General features: G+C 41.5%; 1 protein-coding gene across 1 annotated transcript in view; it reads right to left on the bottom strand.

Annotated features, from left to right (window-relative positions):
* TEX14 (testis expressed 14, intercellular bridge forming factor) overlaps positions 1-20,080 on the bottom strand; it is a 37,072-nt gene that overhangs the window by 2,420 nt on the left and 14,572 nt on the right. Inside the window, exons 8-26 of the mRNA XM_077188657.1 lie at positions 18,710-18,833; positions 17,724-17,902; positions 15,480-15,631; positions 14,600-14,790; positions 14,300-14,450; positions 13,046-13,986; positions 12,259-12,362; positions 11,257-11,336; positions 10,404-10,631; positions 9,716-9,816; positions 9,321-9,434; positions 8,873-8,957; positions 8,061-8,151; positions 6,781-6,843; positions 5,634-5,758; positions 4,792-4,982; positions 2,945-2,996; positions 2,371-2,442; positions 1,030-1,107 (exon numbers count right to left, since the gene is read on the bottom strand). Coding sequence (XP_077044772.1) covers positions 1,030-1,107; positions 2,371-2,442; positions 2,945-2,996; positions 4,792-4,982; positions 5,634-5,758; positions 6,781-6,843; positions 8,061-8,151; positions 8,873-8,957; positions 9,321-9,434; positions 9,716-9,816; positions 10,404-10,631; positions 11,257-11,336; positions 12,259-12,362; positions 13,046-13,986; positions 14,300-14,450; positions 14,600-14,790; positions 15,480-15,631; positions 17,724-17,902; positions 18,710-18,833 — 3,122 coding nt within the window. The remainder of the gene's footprint in view (positions 1-1,029; positions 1,108-2,370; positions 2,443-2,944; positions 2,997-4,791; positions 4,983-5,633; positions 5,759-6,780; positions 6,844-8,060; positions 8,152-8,872; positions 8,958-9,320; positions 9,435-9,715; positions 9,817-10,403; positions 10,632-11,256; positions 11,337-12,258; positions 12,363-13,045; positions 13,987-14,299; positions 14,451-14,599; positions 14,791-15,479; positions 15,632-17,723; positions 17,903-18,709; positions 18,834-20,080) is intronic.

Raw genomic sequence — 20,080 nt, 5'->3', positions numbered from 1 at the left:
GCTCATCTGGAAATTCCTGGTGATGGGGTTAAACTTAGGTTTGGGCTAATGGGGAATATTTCAGCCCCTTCTGCTGGGCTGTGATAAGCAGGAAGCACGAGGCTGCCACAAAAAATGGGAGTCTGAAATATCTGTGCTTTATGCAAATCCAAGAAAGCCACAGTGATTGAGCAGCCAGCAATAGCCTGCTGCAGTCCTCTCCCCCTAAAAACAAGAAGCTCCAATGAACTTCCATCCCTCAGGAAAAGATTTTACAAAGCTGTAGGACAACCAAACATGTGCCAGCATCATTCTCAAGTGACTGTGTTATTTAGCTTTTTACAGACTTAACTCATGTTCTGCCTTTTTCTTTTTTTTTTCTTTTGCCTTTTTTTGTCTGCCTTTATTTTTTACTGCTGCTCACTTTGTGACTCACTGGAGGGAAAAAAAAGCCCAGCTGATAAACATTTAGGTTTTCTGCTCCTCTGACACGACTTGTTGTACATCTAAAAATGATTCCCACTTAGCACCATTTGCATTTGCAGCAGCACAAAGATTCACCACTCTGCTGTCTTTGTAACAGAGCAGGAAATACAATATTCATTACCCCAGTGGAAGCTATTTTCTTCCTCTGTGAAATCAGAGGCATTATTTCATGCTGGAGAATTAGGAACATGAACAGGTAGGGTGCAGTGGCCACTTTCTGAAGTGAATCACCCTCCCAGAATGGATTTGACATCACCTGCCCAGCACGTCTGCTCCTGTGGGTGTTGTCACCTGTGTGTGAACACAGCACAGGCTCCAGTGGCACAATAAAAGCAGAAAATTCATTCTCCTGCTCAGACCTGCAAACCTCCCCCAGCAGCTCCCCGTGGACCTTGGAGGGAGCACACAGGGAAAGGCAGCAAACACTGGTGGGGGCACCAAGCTAAAAATTGCAGTTTATTGTTCCAGCTGAACAGCCAGGGACGGGGACTCAGAGGCAGCTTGCAGCAAGGCAAAAGGAATTTTCTATTTTTAATCTCCACATTGGGACTGTTAGCAACCAACCATTCACTGGCACTCCGGAGTCTTGCAATCCCATCCCTTCCAAGCCTGGAGTGATGGAATCTTGCTGCTTTAAGTGTTCTGTTAAAAACAGCATTATTTCCATATTGGTCTAGGCTGCCTATACACTAAAATACCATATAACTTCATCCATCCATCCCTAGAGGAAAACCTGTACATTTATAGCTATTTCTGTATTATATTTTGAATAAATATAATTTAAATAATATATATTATAATATATAATGTAATAAATACATTATACTTATTACAATAATTACATTACATAATAATATAATTATAAATATTTATATATTTATAGACATATAAATATATATTTATATAATATTTATTTATTTAACAATGTTTATAATTACTTATATTTATAATTATATGTATTACAATAATATAATCATATTATGTCTTATAATATGTACTATATATTATATATAATAATATATAATAAATATAATATATACTAAATTATAAATATTTATATATTTATACACATTATATAAAATATAATTTATTATTATATATTTATATATTTATCAATGTTTATAATTACTAATATTTATAATTATATGTATTAAAATAATATAATTATATAATATGTCTTATGTCAAATATGTACTATATATAATATATAATAATATATTACATATGTTATATATACTCAATATAAGATATTATAATATATATTAATAAATATAATTATTTATATTTCATAATTTATAGTTATTTTATATATTAACCTACAGGCTGCCCCTGACCATCATTAATGGCATCTCCACAGGTTCTTGTTCTGGTGAATGAGGAAATAAAGTCAGGATGGACATTTTAATTATCCCAATGTCTGGTGTTAATTTAGGAAGAGCTTAATGATGGATAAGCAAAGCAAACTCTTCTCCAACACCCTCCAGTGAAAATCACACAAAGTTTTTACATTTTCTGACTGGAGAGGTGTGTGAACACAAGAAGAAATGCAAATCACTGAGCTCTGCACAGACACCTGGGGGGTGCAGCTGCCTCCTCTAATAGGGAACACAAATTGCTCCAGGACACCTTTGAAAAATTCAGTGTACACCAAACTCCTCTCTGTGTTAAACTCCACCTGCACTCAGTGGAAGTCAGCAGCAGCAAGGAAACCACTCAGAGAAATGCAGAGGCTTCAAGAACTGCCAGTTATTTAAGCTGTTGATCATTTAAGCTCTTGATCTTCCTCATAATTGACTGCAACTAATTTGGAAGCTCCAGTGTATTTTGGCAGTGAATGGTTTGGGAGAAATCCTGACTGAGCACAGCTGGAAAGCCTCCCACAGTTTGGGGTGAAGTGGCTCTTACCAATTTCATCCAGCAGCTCTTGGGCTGGTGGAGGCAGCTCATCAGTGGAGGGGGGAGATGCCTCTGAGAACGCTGAGACAGAGGGAAAAAAATATTCCAGTTAATTAGCAGTGATTAATCCTTAATAACTGTGACATAGGCTTACGCTCTGATAGCATCTTGCTTACATATTTCATTTAACACCCTGCACGAGCCTGGCTCATTCATATTTTATCAAATTTCCCTCAATAATTCCATAATGGAAAAATCATTTTGGAGCCAGACTTGCACATTCAGCTCTCAATGGTGTATCAGAAATCTGAGGCCAGGAATATTTACACTTCAAACAGAGGTTGATTTAGAGGTCAGAGTTCTTAGTGTGCAGGTGCAAACACAAAATCCATAACCTAATTAGCACCAGCAGTACATGCTTGAGTGCTCAGCTATTTATCCCTCTAAAAAGAGACATCCAGGAGCAAAAAAAGATGGGGGAAAAAAAGGAAAAATAATTAATAGACTGCTGAATTTCCTTTCAAATCCATTTCTCTGTTTATTGAACAATTTATTTTGGCTGGGGCTGGGATAAAAGACTTACCAGGTGCCTGCCTGGTGTTCCTCAGGGATGAAGCAACTGGTGGCAACCCAACCTGAGTGAGATCAAACAGAATTAAATACAAGAAGGTAAATTGAAAAACTGCTGATCTCCAATCCCCCCCTTCAACATCCTAAATCCAAAATTTAGGTAGAACCTTTAATTAAAGCCTGAGCTGACCATTAAATTTTAAACTAAGCTTTCCAATCAGTCCAGAATATGAAAACAGAGTAAGACTGATGTGTCAAAAATTTTGCTTAGATTGCTGTGCAGTCATATTTTAGCTGTGAGATATCATCAGCTACATAATCTTTATTTTAACACTCTGAACAGACAATTGGATGGGAATTTTCTAACTGGACAGTTCCAAGATTTCTTCAGTTCCCATTCTCTGCTTGGGATCTTTCATTATTAAAGCCAGGCACATCTGTTCATCAGAAGAAGCCCCTCAAAATTAAAAATTTGTAAGCAGAGGCAAATCTCCACTACCCTCAAAGTGGCAATATGCACTTAATTCTAGAATAAGATTTTGGACATGAAGTGACAGCATCAGCAGAGCCACTCAGGGCTGTAAATGAATTTAATGAATTCCAAATGTTCTGGCACTGGAGCAGCACGACACAGACCTGCCTGTGCCAGGTCAGCTGCACAATGAGAAAACTCTGATTCCAGCTCTGAGCCACAACCCCAGCAGTGGAAATAACAAGAAAGGTGAAAAGGCAACTGTTTTATACAAAACTGTCTGCAAAGGCAATTTGAGATAATGCTGTGGCTCAGGAACACCTTCAGTGCCAAAAGGATCAGTGGAAATGGCTGCGGTGACCTTGGAAACTCTGCACTCCAGAGGGAGGGGGTTGAACAAAGCTGGCGAGATTGGGCACATTCAATGTGCGGGAAAAGGAGAAAAAAGCTTTGAACAAAGAGCTCAATCCAACCACCTTTGGCAGAGTCCATTCTGGACTCTGGTCAGAATCTGGTCTGGGTTTTCCCTTTTGCCAACTCCATTCCAGACTCTGGCAGGAATCCAGTCTGGGTTTTCCCTTTTGCTGACTCCATTCCAGACTCTGGCCAGAATCTGGTCTGGGTTTTCCCTTTTGCTGAGTCCACTGGAACTCCAGCCAAAATCCAGTCCAGGTTTACCCTTTTGCCAAATCCATCCCAGACTCCGGCCAGAATCCATCCCAGGTTTTTGCCTTTGCCAAATCCATTCCAGACTCTGGGAAAAATCCGGTCCAGGTTTTTTCTTTTGCTGAGTCCATTCCAGACTCTGTCTATAATTTGTTCCAGGTTTTCCCATTTGCCGAGTTCATTCCAGACTCCAGCTAAAATCCGGTCCAGGTATTTCCTTTTGCCAAGTCCATTCTGAAATCTGGTCCGGGTTTTTCCTTTTGCTGAGTCCATTCTGTACTCCAGTCATAATCTGGTCCGGGTTTTCACTTTTGCCGAGTCCATTCCGGACTCCGGTGAAATCCAGGATTCCAAAGGCTGGGAAGTGGAAATTCCCAACAGCCGGGGAGGGATGGAGGGCTGGGAAGTGCCAAGATTCCAAAGGCTGGGAATTGGAAATTCCCAACAGCCAGGGAGGGATGGAGGGCTGGGAAGGGCCACTTGGAGAGAGGCCAACATTCCCCAGCAAGGGGAACCCAAATTTTTGTGCAATCAGTGCCTGAAATCATTCAGGACTTTTGCCACTTCATCCACAGAGCCACGACTCCCAAATGCTCACAAAGACCTACAAGCACTTCTCTACTTGCATTTCTTTTTTAATAAAAGTATTGTCAAAAATATTTTTAAAGAACACTCAAAGAATATTTATAGAAACTCCTGGCGTAAGTTATTTTCTGACTTACAGGTTCTTTTGGTCCAAATGGGCAAACTCTTGGAGCCACCACTGGAATTTCCATGCTCCTCTCCCCTTCCCAGGCTGTGGTGAAAGTCTTGAACACTGTGGAGGAGGTCTCTTGAGAGCCACAAAAGGAAGAATCTGAAGAAAATTCACGGCACTGTTTGTATTTCTCAAAGGCTAATGGAAATTTTTCCTCTAGAATTAAAGAAAAAACAGAGAGGAAAAAAAAAAGTAAAGATAGCGAAGCTTCAGAATTATTTTTGGAATTTTTGTATCTTTAGCACATTTCAACAGAAGCAGAAAAAATTTTAAAGGGAACTGGTACCTGCAAAAGAAACTCTACCCATAAAAGACCAAACTGACAGCCCAGGAGTTCCACCTCAGACAAAACTTTGCCAGCTGAGAAATTCCAGCCACTGTCTTACACCAAATTAATTAAGCACAAATGTTAATTCGTTGCTCTTTAGCACTCCAGCTCAACAAACATTTATCATGTTATTTAACTTATAAACATACTGAATGCTTATTAAATTGCCTTTAAAATGCTAAAATCCACATGTATCAGTTAAAATTTAAATTACTTAATTTCTGATTTATGAAGGCTGCCAGAGGCCTTTCAGGCAGTGATTTTTTCAGCTGTGTCCCTGTAAATTCTCCTTCAATTCTGTGTCTTCGGACAATGAGATTTCCAACAGGAACAAGAGCATTTCTTGTGCACGCCTGACATTTCTGCACAGAGAAATGGAGGTTCACGATTCACCTTGATGATTTTTGCATTAAAAAATTCCCGGCAGAAAGGAGAAATAATTCCCTGTGAATCCTCTTTTTCCCCCCTCCCTGCATTACCTGAGCCCAGGGGGGTGCTGACACTGGTGGGAGCGTGGCTCAGCCGAGGTGTTTTACACTCCACAGCCCTCTGGAAGTTCTGCTCACAGGGGATGCTGGACAAATCCTGAATATCTGCCACTGATCTGAATTATTGAGAGATGTTCTGACAGTTAGAATAGCCACTTCCTGCACCTGTGAATCACCAGATCCTGCTGTTTTCAGGGTCTTGAAATTTTAATTTCGTGCAGTCTTATCTAATTCGCTGGAATGGAGGGAGATGTTCCCTTTGAAACTCCCCACAGGAATCTTGGGAGGCCCAAAATCACCATCCTCAGGGAAGTTAAAGAGGCAGAAAAGGTTAATTATTTGCTTCCCCTTCCTTTCCAGGATGTGTTAAATAATCCTCCTACAAAACCAGCTCAGGAAGCTGCTTCCAGAAAGGGCAGGAACTCCAAATGTGAACCAAAAGGTAGAGAAAAATCCCCAAAGGCAAGGGAAAACCTCAAGGGTTAACAAAAATTAATGAGCCATTAATTAAGACTAAATGTAGGCCCTGGGAGCATTGAGCATTTAAAAGAATGACTCTGATAAACTGAGACTGCTGAAGGCACTGACACAGCCCCAAGTGAAAAAAAATTAAATCCAAATTGATCAAATTTTGGGGAGATACACCCTGGATTCCATCATCCTCAAAGGCCATGGAAAGAACAGACACCTCCTGTAAATCAGTAATTTTATGCAAATCTCCATTAGCAGTAAATATAAATTAACCTCATTAGCTGAATCACAAACATACTCCGCTGATTTTTTTTCCACCCTGAAAATCACAGGACTATTTCTGTAATAAAATTTATTTGGCTCCACAGGAACGATTTGCTCTTTAAAGTGATTTTATTTCCCTGTGCCATATGGAGAGAAGAAACCAGGAATCCTCACACTTTCATGGGAAGAAGCACACCCAGATGAACACCAAGTTAATTACTTCTGAATATGAAAATATTCCCAACTAAGGACAACTCTTTTACACCAATCTCACAACTTTTCACAGGAAAATACTCTCCCAATAGCCTGGAGAGTTTTCTCTTGGTCTGTCCCACCTCCCTTGACAAAATTTTGTAGTTAATGACCAATTTGCTGAAGTTTTGCTATAAAATGTGGCTCTTACACATCTTTTTCTTGGCATTCTTCCTGTGGCTCCCACAGTGTTGCTTCTTGTGCTGCATCCACGCTGAAACGAGGGAGGAAAGGTCACATTCAGCCTCAGAAAATTATGGAAATAGAGAAATTTGGTTTCCTTTCTCTCAGGAAGTTTAAGCACTGAGGTAGACTGCAGCTCAGAAACACTTCTTGCCTAAAACCTTAGAAGGTGGAGACTGGTAGGAGAAAAATGGCATTTTTAACAGATTAAGGATTTGTTAAAACTTCGAATTGACATCTGCAGCTTCAGAACAAAAGTGAAATTAATAAAATTAAGTGAAATCAATAAAATCAGGTGAAATTAATAAAATAAAATAAATCAAGACCTGGGAATACACACCACTCCGTTGTTCCATCACCCCTTGATCTGTCTCAGATTGTGACAAGGTCAAAGAGGATTAGGCAGATGCTCAGAGAGCAACATCCCCTCTGTCCTGCTGCCCAAAGTTCCTAAGTGAAGGGAGCAACCAAAACCCTTCTTTTTTTATCCCAAATCCAAGTGATTTCCACTGCTGGTGCCTCCCTCAGGCCCAGGGAACAGCTCCTGGGTGGGGAGGAGCCCTGGCTGTCACAGCCAACTTCTGGTAAAATTTTACCATGCTGGTAAAACATAAAATCTTAATAATATAAATGTAATAAGATAAAATTTAATAATATAAATTTAATACAATAATAATATAAATTTAATGAAATAAAATATAAAATATAAAATTTCATGGGGGAGGACAAAAAACCCCTCCTGTTCTTCAGAGGAGCCAGCCAAACCTCCAAGGTTTCAGAGGCTGCCAAATCTGATGTTACCCCCAGGCAGGATCCCCTGAACGTTCCTGGGCTGATCCCATGGGGTTGGGAAAGGCAGGATCTTCGTGGCACTTCAGCTCCACAACCAAAATTAAAGCAGATGACTGAAGCTTTAATTTGAATTATCTTTGCTCTGTTTCAGCCTGTGGTTTATCAGTGGAAGAGGAACTGTGATATGTACATGGCTTTTTTCTTTCCCCTCCTATTTTAGCTCCCTCATTAAGGCAAAAAAAACCCCACCAAACTCTGCAAAAGACAAAATCCCTTGAGACCTGTGAAAATCCCTTTTTGTATTTTCTTAGCAAGGAGCTGAGCTATGTAGATAATCATTAAAAACCACCACTGGCATCTTATTTGAATATTAGATATATAAGCAGAATTAATGAAGAGAGCACACTTTAAAAGCTAATTTATGCCTGAAGGAACAATGAAAATGAGTTTTTCTACCTGGCTCCAGGCATTTGGCTCAGCTGATTCACTCCCAGCTTGTTTCTGCCACTGCTCTGTGGTGTTGTGCTGCAGAATAGTATTTTTCCTCCTGAATACAAATAACAAATGTTCCCTGTTATTGGCTTTTGCAAGCACAAAAGAAAACAACCCAACTCATTGAACAGGAAATTGTGACTTTATTAATTTTTTTTCTTTTTTTTTTTTTTTTTTGTCTGAGTTCTTGTGACCTTTGTTGTTACGGAGAGACAAATGTGTTTTAAAGATGCATTTTCATAAACATGGCACAGCTGCCAGACAGGCACTGGAGCACTTGGGAATATCACAACATTTAGAGATTTGAGCTAAAAGAGACAAGAGAGTAAGGAAACAATGATTCTTCCATTATTCTGCACACACTCTCTGTCAGCTCTCACTGGGTTTAAGCCCAAGATCCTCCCAGCAATGAGAATATTAATGTGTAAATACAACTCTAATTCAGTTTCCAGCACCACAGCAAGTTGCATAAAAAGATTAAACTTTGCCCCAGGGTAAAAATAAAAAGGTCTCAAACAAGTTTTTGTTTTGGCTTTTTAACTGACACACAGCAAGTACATAAACACTGCATCTGAAATGATTTCAGGCACTGCAATGCCCAAACCGAAATCCTAAATGGCCTCAACTCTCCCAGAAATAATAATTTTGGAATAAGAGATCAACTGAGCCTGAGCAATGGAGGTCCAGCCTCGTGACAGGAGAGCTGCTGGCAAAAATATCAATGCAACAACTCCATGTCCCTGCCTCAGAAGTGCTTCAAGAAAAAGGACATTTACCTGGAGTCTGAATTGCTGCATCTGCAGGTGATTTCTGTAAAAATCCTGCACAAACATCTTCTGCTTTGCCCTCAGCATCTGAGGTCTGGAAAGGGGAAAAAGAGAATTTAATTCAATTTTTGACAGAGCAGCTGCAAAGGGCAGGACAACCCTCCCAGGATGATGTTCCCAATAATGGGAGAGGAGAGAGAAACTTTTCAGGAGCTCATCAGCAAACAGCCCAGACTGGATTTAGCAGTAAAACAGAAAAGTTTTGTGTCTTCCAGAAATTAATGAAGATTAATTTGCTAACTCTTACTGAAATCTTTATTTGCAGGTACTGTTTTGAAAGAAAAGAATAATAATGAAAAAAAAAAATCTCCCATTTTCCACAGCTCTCTTCAAATCAAATGGGAGCACAATTAAACCACATGTTGTGTAACTTATGTCCAAAAAATGTTATTTTTACCTCTGGTTCTGACCTTCCCTCAAGAGCAGGAGGAAGGAAATAATCAGGAGTGAAGAATTCTTCAGTCACATCAGGAGGTGAATTAAGGGAACAATGCAATTCCCTTGAATGTCCCTGTGAAAGACATCATCACCTGAAATTATTCCCCTCTCTATTAATAAAAAATACACATTTCAGCCAATAAAAACCACTGAAACTCCGAAAATCTATTTAATTGTTCCCTGACTTTCAACCCACCTCCTGCTCCTTGCATTACCTTGGTGGTTTATAAAACAAAATAACAAAAAAAAAAGAGGAGGAAGAAGGAGGAGGGGAATTGTTACTCAGATCAGCTCAGGCTAAAGTTTCCCATGGATAAGCAGCTGCCACTAAACTCCCTGGGTTTCTGTACATACTCTAGAGAGATTCTCAGCTTGCTGAGGAAGGGCTGAGCTCTTAGGAATGGATTTTCCAGACTCTGCTTGCTCATCTGGTGCTGGGGACTGGCAGCTCCTCCCTAGGATGTCAGAAGGGAACAAAATTATTAACTAAAAATTAAAAAAAGAAAAAAGAGATGTGAAGTGAGTGATCTGAGGCACTGCTGGAATATCAATGAGAGCCAGACAGTGGCACTAATTGTCTGCCAGGAACACGGAGAAATAATGACATTTAAATGCTCACCTCGTTAATTAATCTAAGCAGGGGAACCTTGCCCTCTTCCTTTGTCCAGAACTTTTTGAAAAGCTTTACCCACTGAGCTGCTGCAGTAAAAGCAGCTGTGTGGTGAGACTGGAAGGAATAAAAGTGTGATAGCACTCTCAGGGGTCTGAGAGCCTTGGGTTTCTCCTGCTGATAACATTAATCAGTGATGATGAAGGTCTCCAAGCTCATCCCCTCCACCTATTAACACCTAATACTCATCTTATCTCTATTTATGCCCATCAGGGAGTGCCTGACTTGCTCTGAGGGCAAAGCTCTGCAAGATAAAATGGACAAAACTTGTAAAAAAAAAAAAAAAAAAAAAAAATCACAGAAGCTGAGATCTGAATGGAAATGGAAGGGGACAAGAAGAGAACGGAGCATTTTACCATGTCCCAGCCTCACCTGCGGTGGAAGTCCTGGGGGCAGGCTCCAGGTCACTGTCCCCAGAGTCAGTCCTGTCCTCACTGTCCCAGGGCTCAGCAGCCTCACCTGGCTGCCACCCACAGCTCTGCTGCTCCTGCTCCTGGGGCATCTCCTGGGCGCTTTCAGCTCCGCATTCACTGCCAGGGTAGGGACAGCTGAGCCCCAGCCGACCCGAGGCCGCTCTCCTGGCCATCTGCTTGACTTCAACTGCACAAAAAAAACACCCACCCCGAAATTACCACTTCACACCTGGAATCTGGACCTTCAGAGAGCATCCCCTGTGCTTCACTGTGCCTGCAGTGTGGAAATTTGGAAAATTTGCATTTGGAAATGCAAAGGTTAGAGCCGGCAGCACCACAGCCTTTGTAATGAAAAGAGCTATACGCTTCCTTTTATTTTAAATAGAAATAAATTTTTTTAAAATTTTAAAACCTGCACAAATTGATATGGACAAGTCTCTACAGAACAGGTTTTGCTGGCTGGATTCTCTATTATCCATGCCCGTGCTGCCATCCACTGGGCACTGCCATCCCTGCCCTCCCTGAATCCTCACACTGCCCAAAACCAGGCTGGAAATCCCTCCAGCTCCAGAAACCAAACCACCTCAACGTGCCTGGGATTGTTTTATGCCCAGAATGTGCAAGACACAGGATCCCACTCACTTGGATTCCACACAAGAACAACTTTACAGATCTTCAGCAATTAAAGCACAGAGACCTTTCCTCGTGTGCTGAGTTTAATGCACTGCACTGCAGCAAGATTTCTGATATTAATGCTGATTTAACACTGATTTAACACTGATTTAACACTGATTTAACACTGATTTACTCACTCCTCCAACCTGACTGCATCACCTTCCTCTTCTCACTGCTTTTTTTGCTGCAGAATTCCACCCTTGGCTTTGAATGGCACCTGCAAGAAATGATTATGAAATGCACAAACTATTTTAGAGCCTGAGCATATTGTGTCAAGTATTCCCCAGCCAGGAAAAGGCTCCAAGTTGTTTTAACATCAATTAGAGCACGTGTGCCTCTCAGCCTTTTAACAACCCAGCAGAACCAGCAGATTGAGCTGCCAGGAGCTTGGAAAGCACAGATAATAATTATTTAGGTTTATTCCAGATTAACCAGACAAGCTGTACATCTCAGAGCAGAGCTGCAGATGCTGCAGCTCCAAACCCACACAATGGGAGATGTGGGGATTGTTTTATTGAGGGGATCACAATTTCACACCTGGACACTGATTCTTCCACCAGAGTTCACTCCCTGACCTCCACTGACCATGGAATATTTCTGTTCTAACCTTTGCCAACTGTTTTTTTCTAATCCAAATGGATCGTGGATTAATTTTAAAACTGCAGCAGTTTTTCCTGATTTGACCAAACACTGAAAGAATTGTCTGTCCCCCTCTTTCCAACATGAATCTGCACAAGTTTTGCCAGGTAATTTCAACATGTGCTTTCCATTCCTGCTTAAAACCACAGAGAAATGGCATTAAAAAGCATTTCTTCTGGGAATTGAAGGAGGCTGTGCCCAGAGAGGAGAACCACCTTCATTAACATCTGCTCAGATTGCTCTCCTTGGGCACTGGTACATTTTGGACCACTGACCTCCATCCCAGAGGCATGTGAAATCATTTTCACCAGCACTCTTTAACACAAAGTGCCCTGTCACAGCAGCTCTGCAGCTGACAATGACTCACAGCAGGCTCCTCTCTGCACAGATGGCTTTTGCCTTCCTGAGGAACATTTAATGCCAGCCTTGATCCTGATGTGCCTCTCTCTGCAGATGAATCTGTCAGAATTAACTCTTCTATGAATAAGATCAAAACTCACCACTTCTCCTCCTCCCTTCTTGCTGCAGGATGTGAATCAGCTCCTCTCTGGCACTGCAAGTTGAACTTTTTCTGGCTTCTTGCAGACACGTGTGGGAGGAAATGCTGAAAGGAGTCCAACAAGCCATGATTCAGCACACACTGGGCACTCTGCTAATTGCTGCTAATTACTGCCTGAGCTGGCTGGGATGCAGCCTCAGAACAGGACAGCACCAACTTTAATCCCTGAGTTTTATTTTAGCTGCTCTGCTCAGGGCAAAGGATGACAGCTCCAGCAAAAGCTCTGCCCTGGATTGATAGCAGGTTTCAGGTGCAGGCAGACAATCAAAACATGGAACTTCCAGGGGGATGAGTGGACCTGAATGAGTCAAGATTATCCTGACAAGAGAGATGTAATTGGATTTCTCTCTTTCTCTTTGGTCCATGTATTTAATAATGAAAGTGATCCAGAAGCCCTTCCCAATAACAGCTTAGGCCTCAACACAAACAGAAATATTTCTCCACTGAGAGAAGAGGAGAAAGAAGAGAAAGATTTCCCCTTTTCCCTGAGATTCCCATCTCCATTTCAGTGCAGGACTTGGATTTTATCCCCACCCTGAGCCCCTGGATCAGTGTTGTCCTGGGAGGACTGGAGAGAAAGAGGGAATAACACAATTGCACTGCTGAGCTGTCTTCATTCCTGTATTTAAAGCACATTTTAAAGGACAGATTCATCCTTCCTCTTGGTCACCACCCATCCCTGCCAAGGATGACAGAAATGATAACCAGGCCCCTGCCCAACACTTCACCTCCTGGTCTGGGCTCACGTCACCATCCAGCCCCCTGCCCACGCTGCAGCCCGGATCACGATGGGTGGCTGCAATTTGGCTCTTCCACTTCTCATTCTGAAGTGCCTCTCTTCCCTTGGCTGCCTTGGGAACAGCCTGGAAGCTGTCTCTGCCTGGAGCCTGACACGTTATTGGAGGTGGAATGTAGTCCCTGGATGGTGGAGCCACGGCCTGGTGTAAAAAAATATCAACTCCAGAAAGAGCCTGGTTGGTGTTTTGGGCAGCAGCATCAGAGCCATCCCAGTGTCTCCCTTTGGAAGTTTCCTTGGGGAGCAGATTCACCCTGAGCTGCTGGAGCAGCCTCCTCTGCCTTGCCAGGGCCTTCAGCCTGTCCAGTTTCTCCTCAGTCCTGCCCAGGGAATGCCCAGCCTGCTGCACCATGCTCTGCATGATCTTCAGGTTCAGGACGCACCTGCTGATGTGCTGCTCGCTCTGGGAGGGGCTGCTCAGCCTCCTGCCAGCCTCTCCTCTCACCTGGCACAGCCCAGGGGCTTCTCTCACCCTTTCCTCTCCTTCCTCCTCCTCCTCTTCTTCCTCTTCCTCCTCCTCCTCCTCTCCAGTGAAGCCTGTGCTGGACCCTGAGGATTCTCCTTCCTCCTCAGCCTCCCAGTGGCTCTGCTCTTGCTCCTGCTGCCTTTCTGCATCCTTTGGAGCCTGGCCTGACCCAGGTCCTCCTTCCAGGAAATCTTGGGGATCCTCTGGGTAACTGGCCAGGATTTCATTCATCTCAAAGCTGCACAGGCTCCCATCCACATCGCTCTCGCTGCAGGGAGAAGCTCCTGGCTGCACTTCAGAGCAGACACTGAGGCTTCTGTCCTGCTCAGGGGGCTCTGCTGCCTCCTGCAGCACCACAGCACTGCTCTCCTTGGGGAAAACAGAGTCCTTGGGGGCAGGAAAACCACCTGGAAAATTCAATTGGAAACATGAAATCATTTCTCCAGAAATCCAACGGCCCCGCTGCTTTTGCATGTTGAGGGGAGAATTTTGGGAATTCGGGAATTCCAGAGCAGCTTTTGACACCTCTGCTGAAAACTCTGCCTGAGCAAAACAGATTTGGAGTCCTGAGTCTGCATTAAGTGGCAGTTAAAACCCAAAACCAGCTGCTTCCTGTCTTTAACCTACATCACAAATCTGTGAGTGTTCCCATTTTAATTGGGATTTCTGTCAGGCTGCTGTGAGGAGCACATGAAGGACGTCCTGCCCCAGGGAACTCACCAGCCTTGCTCATCTCTCTTTCCTGGACTTCCACTGTTCTCTTCTGGAAGCTAAAAGCTGATGCCCAGCAGATGTTGACATCTGCAAGGACAGCAGATCTCTGGGCTTTGGGTACTCCACCAGCACGGCCGCTTTCAGATTTAACCAAGTCCTGTAAAACAAAACAAAAAAAGGAATAAAATACAATTGCATTTGACAGTTCAGTGTCTCTGCCTGCTTCTCTGAGGGTGCTGGGTCACCTCCTCTAGACTGAAGCAGAATCTGAATGGACATATCAAAGATCAGAGTGCTGGAAATCACCTTCAGGTCATTTTTGAGGACATATTGAATATCCTGAAGCTTCATGGAGCGGTTCCTCTGTTTGGGTTCCAGCCCTGACTTGACAACATCATAATAGAGCAGGGGAAGCCTGGCATCTGCTTGCAGCTGCTCCCCTGAAAGGATGAGCTGCTTAACAGCTGAGTCTTCCACACCTTTCCAGGGAGGGCTCTCTGCAAGACACAGGTACAGATTTTATATCAACAGCTGCACATTAATGTTAATTAAAAAAAAAAAAATACATCATTTCCTAATGTAATTTAAAAAAAAAGTGATAAAATAAAATGTAATAAAATTAAAAAATCACATTATTCCCTGTCCATTCCCTATTTTACAATTAAAAACAAGCACTGGCATCTCCTCCCTGTCTTATTCCAACAGTGGGTGCTTTCAAGGGAGCTGACAGAAATATCCAGAGGAGAGTGACACTGCACACAGCCCTGCTCTGGATTCTTCATTTGGATTAATTTTTAGGGTAATTGTTTCTCTCATTTCACTGTCAGAATAGTCAGAGTGAATGCAGAACAGGCATTATCTGTAATAACAGCTACAATAACACAGTAGCATTAACTTATCTCTAAGTTATCACACAGATCAAAAACACAAAAGCAGCACAAGCTGGTTTTGAACAGTGAAAAGACTTAATTGAATGTTTTGCTGTGCTGGTAGGAAGAAGAAAAATAAACAGCAGAAAAACACTTTCTTTCTCCAACAATTTCATCCCTTAGCCACACAATTTTAAGTTTTCTGGTCACATTTTACAGGAGCTCCCAATAATCTCAATTATTGTCATTAATATTTGGGTTTTTTGCCTGGTTTGTTTTTCCAGCTGAACCATCCCAGCCCAGAGTTGAGCTCTGACCTGTCAGGGCCTCCTGCAGCACTGCACAGAAGCTGTAAATGTCAGATTTCACCGTGCCAGGCCTGCCCAGGACGATCTCAGGGGAGCTCCAGCGGAACAGCTGGGCTGGGACAGGGATCCGGGTCAGGTCACTGTGCTCCCCACTGTCCTTGCTGCAACAGGGGAAAAATGGAAATTAGGACACAGAACACACTTAACTGCAAGGGTTATGTGTAGGAATTAAACACCTGAGTGTGCTACAGCTTTTAGTTTAGTACATAAAAGGTTCAGGGCATTTCTGCAAATAGAAATGTGCAGTAAATGTCTTTTGGCAGATTTTCCGGGGAAAGCAACACCTCCTTTAAGGACTTTACAAAAATATCCCTCCCTAAAATAATTTTAAAATTTTTTTTTTAATATATATTTGCAGTAAATGCAAATAGAAATGTGCAGTAAATGTCTTTTGGCAAAGATTTTCTGGGGAAAGCAACACCTCCTTTAACGACTTAACATCCCCCCCCAAATAATTTTTAAATAAAGTAAAATAATAATAATAATAATAATAATAATAATAATAATAATAATAATAATAATAATAATAATAATAATAATAATAATAATAATAATAATAATTATTATTATTATTATTATTATTATCATTATCATTATCATTGTTATCATTGTTATCATTGTTATTATTATTTGCAGCAAATGCAAATAGAAATGTGCAGTAAATGTCTTTTGGCAAAGATTTTCTGGGGAAAGCAACACATTCTTTAACAACTTTACAATTAAAAAAAAACCTAAAAGAATAAAAAATAAAATAGAAATAAAATATTATAACAATAATGATAATAATGATAATATAATGATATGATAGTATAATTATTATAATAATGATAATAAAATTAATAATAAATAATAAAATTAATATTAAATAATAATAAATAATATACTACTACTACTACTACTACTAATAATAATAATAATAATAAATGTAATAAACCCTAAAAAAAGCAGAACTTTTCCCAACAGGAGCTTTCCAAACAACCCTTTACCACTGACCACGAATAAAACACAGAAAACCTGTAAAAAAAATTTTATTTTCCAACGTGTCCAAGGGACAACTTCAGTAATACTGAGATGAAAAAAAATCCTCCTTATCTGACTGGTGGCACTTAATTCCCACCAGTCCAAGGAGGGGCTGGATGTCCCACCCCCCATTTCAGAGCAAACCTGAGGACATTTCTCACCTCTCTATCATGTGCTCCAGGTTGCAGAGCTTGCCCTCCCCTGAGGACACAATCTGGATGGCAAAGGAGGAGAGGGAGCGGTGCAGGAAGCTGAACCCCCATTCCAAAAAAACCCAAAAATCTCTTTTTCACCCCGTAACCAACTATTATTCTCCTTAAACTCTCTTGACTTGTAATTCTTCATCTAAAGGTTGGTAACTGCTTTTTCCAAGGGCTAAATCAGAGGCACAGGGAGGTCTTGGGCTCTGTGCTCTGAGCAGGGCTGGAGCCCTCCAGGGCAGCCAGAGGAATTTCCAGAGGAATTTCCAGAGGAATTTCCAGAGGAATTTCCTGGGTTCTGACACAACCCCCCCATTTCAGAGCAAACCTGAGGAAGTTCCTCACCTCTCTATCAGATCTACGATCTGGATGGCAAAGGAGGAGAGGGAGCGGTGCAGGAAGCTGAACCCCCATTCTAAAAAACCCCAAAAATCTCTTTTTCACCCCGTAACCAACTAACTATTATTCTCCTTAAACTCTCTTGACTTGTAATTCTTCATCTAAAGGTTGGTAACTGGTTTTTCCAAGGGCTAAATCAGAGGCACAGGGGGGTCAGAGGAGTTTCCAGAGGAATTTCCAGAGGGATTTCCTGGGTTCTGACACAATCCCGATTTCAGAGCAGCCCTGAGGAGGTTCCTCACCTCTCTATCATGTGCTCCAGGTTCCAGAGCTTGCCCTTCCCTGAGGACACGATCTGGATGGCAAAGGAGGAGAGGGAGCGGTGCAGGAAGCTGAACCCCCATTCTGAAAAACCCCAAAAATCTCTTTTTCACCCTGTCACCGACTAACTATTACTCTACTTCAACTCTCTTGACTTGTAATTCTTCATCTAAAGGTTGGTAGCTGTTTTTTCCAAGGTCTAAATCAGAGGCACAGGGGGGCCAGAGGAATTTCCAGAGGAATTTCCAGAGGAATTCTGAGGAATGTTCTGACCCAACCCCGATTTCAGAACAGCCCTGAGGAGGTTCCTCACCTCTCTATCATGTGCTCCAGGTTGCAGAGCTTGCCCTCCCCCGAGGACACGATCTGGATGGCAAAGGAGGAGAGGGAGCGGTGCAGGAAGCCCCGGCAGTGCAGGAACCTCAGCGCATCCAGGATCTGCAGCAGGACGTGCAGGAGGGTCTCGGTCTGCAGCACTGGGAACTCGGCTCGCTGCGAAAAACAACCCCAAAACCACCAAAGCTGCAGGGTTAAACTTGAGCTGAGGGAAAGTTAGGGTTGGTTCTTGTGGGTATGGTTTGGTGGAGAAGGCAGCAAGGGAAATTTATTGGAGGAAAAAGGAAATTTATTTTTTGTTCTCGATGATAAGGTAAGTAACAACATCTTAAAAAGAGGAGAAAAATATCAAATGATAACAATAAAACACAGATTTAAATTTTTTTAAAATTGACTACATTTTTCTAAAAAAATTGATTAAATTTAAATTTTTTTAAAATCTAATTTTTTTAACCTTTAAATTTAATTTTTTCAGTTTTAAAATGGATTAAAACTTTTTAAACTGATTAAATTTTAATTTTTAAGTATTTTTAATATTAATTTAATTTTTTAATTTTTTAAAATAGATTAATTTTTTAAAAAATGATTACATTTAAATTTAATTCAAATTTTTGACATTTGAATTAAATTAATTTTAATTAAATTAATTTAAATTAATTTTTGAATTAAAAATTCAAATTTTTAATATTCTATTTTATTTTCCAATTTTTCCAAACTGATTTAACTTTTAATTGATTAAATTTTTAAATCTATTTTTAATGGATTAATTTATTTTAAAATATTGATTACATTTAAAATTTTAAAAAATTAATTAAAATTTCTAATTGATTTAAAGAACAAGAAAAATAACCAGAAACTCAGATACACACAGAGGATTCTGCCTTCTCGAGGAAAGATGGCAATCACTAAACTTCTGATGAATTACTATTTAATTATTATTTAAAATGCAAGCATTGCAGTTACCCTTTCATGGAGGATGCTGTAGAGAGAGCCAAAGTGAACCCTCTCATAGACCAGACGGGTTCTCTCCAGGTCACAGGACAGACAGACAGACATCAGCTGCAGCAAGTGAGGGTGGCGGAGTTTGCTGCACGGGGAGGGCAAAAATCCAATTTACAAATCTGAGATGAAAGAAGGGAAGCCCTGCCCTGCTGAGGGCTTTTATCTGTATGGCATGAATGCTGGAATATATTTCAGTGTAAATGTGTTTTTTTAACTGAAATATTCCATTTTAGAAGATCAGGAGTGGGAAGAAAATTGTATTTCTGATCTGGGGAAGATGTGCAACCCCAGGGTAATGCTGCTGAGAGGCAAATCCCATTCCCCTGGGGTAAACCCCATTCCCCTCAGGTAAATCCCATTCTTCCTTAGATAAATCCAATTCCTCCCAGATAAATCCCATTCCCCCCAGGTAAATCCCATTCTTCCCCAGGTAAATCCCATTCCCCTCAGGTAAATCCCATTCCCGTCAGGTAAATCCCATTCCCCCCAGGTAAATCCCATTCTTCCCCAGGTAAATCCCATTCCCCCAAGGTAAACCCCATTCCCACCAGATAAACCCCATTCTCTCAAGGTAAATCCCATTCTTCCACAAGGTAAATCCCATTCCCCTCAGGTAAATCCCATTCTTCCCAGATAAATCCCATTCTTCCTAGGTAGATCCCATTCCTCAAGGTAAATCCCATTCCCCTCAGGTAAATCCCATTCTTCCCAGATAAATCCCATTCTTCCCCAGGTAAATCCCATTCTTCCCCAGGTAAATCCCATTCCCCAAGGTAAATCCCATTCCCCTGAGGTAAATCCCATTCCCCCAAGGTAAACCCCATTCCTCCCAGGTAAATCCCATTCCCCTCAGGTAAATCCCATTCTTCCACAAGGTAAATCCCATTCCCTCAAGGTAAACCCCATTCCCTCAAGGTAAATCCCATTCTTCCCAGGTAAATCCCATTCCTCCCAGGTAAATCCCATTCCCACAAGGTAAACCCCATTCCCTCAAGGTAAATCCCATTCCCCCCAGGTAAACCCCATTCCCTCAAGGTAAACCCCATTCCTCCCAGGTAAATCCCATTCTTCCCAGGTAAATCCCATTCCCCCAAGGTAAATCCCATTCCTGTGAGTTAAATCCCATTTTTCCCAGATAAATCCCATTCTTCCTTAGATAAATCCCATTCTTCCCCAGATAAATCCCATTCCCCCCAGGTAAATCCCATTCTTCCCCAGGTAAATCCCATTCTTCCTTAGATAAATCCCATTCCCCTCAGGTAAATCCCATTCCCCCCAGGTAAATCCAATTCTTCCCCAGGTAAATCCCATTCCCCCAAGGTAAATCCCATT

Source organism: Agelaius phoeniceus, chromosome 20 (assembly GCF_051311805.1).
Source record: "Agelaius phoeniceus isolate bAgePho1 chromosome 20, bAgePho1.hap1, whole genome shotgun sequence".
Classification (NCBI taxonomy): Eukaryota; Metazoa; Chordata; class Aves; order Passeriformes; family Icteridae; genus Agelaius; species Agelaius phoeniceus.
This window is presented reverse-complemented; position numbering and strand designations above follow the sequence as displayed.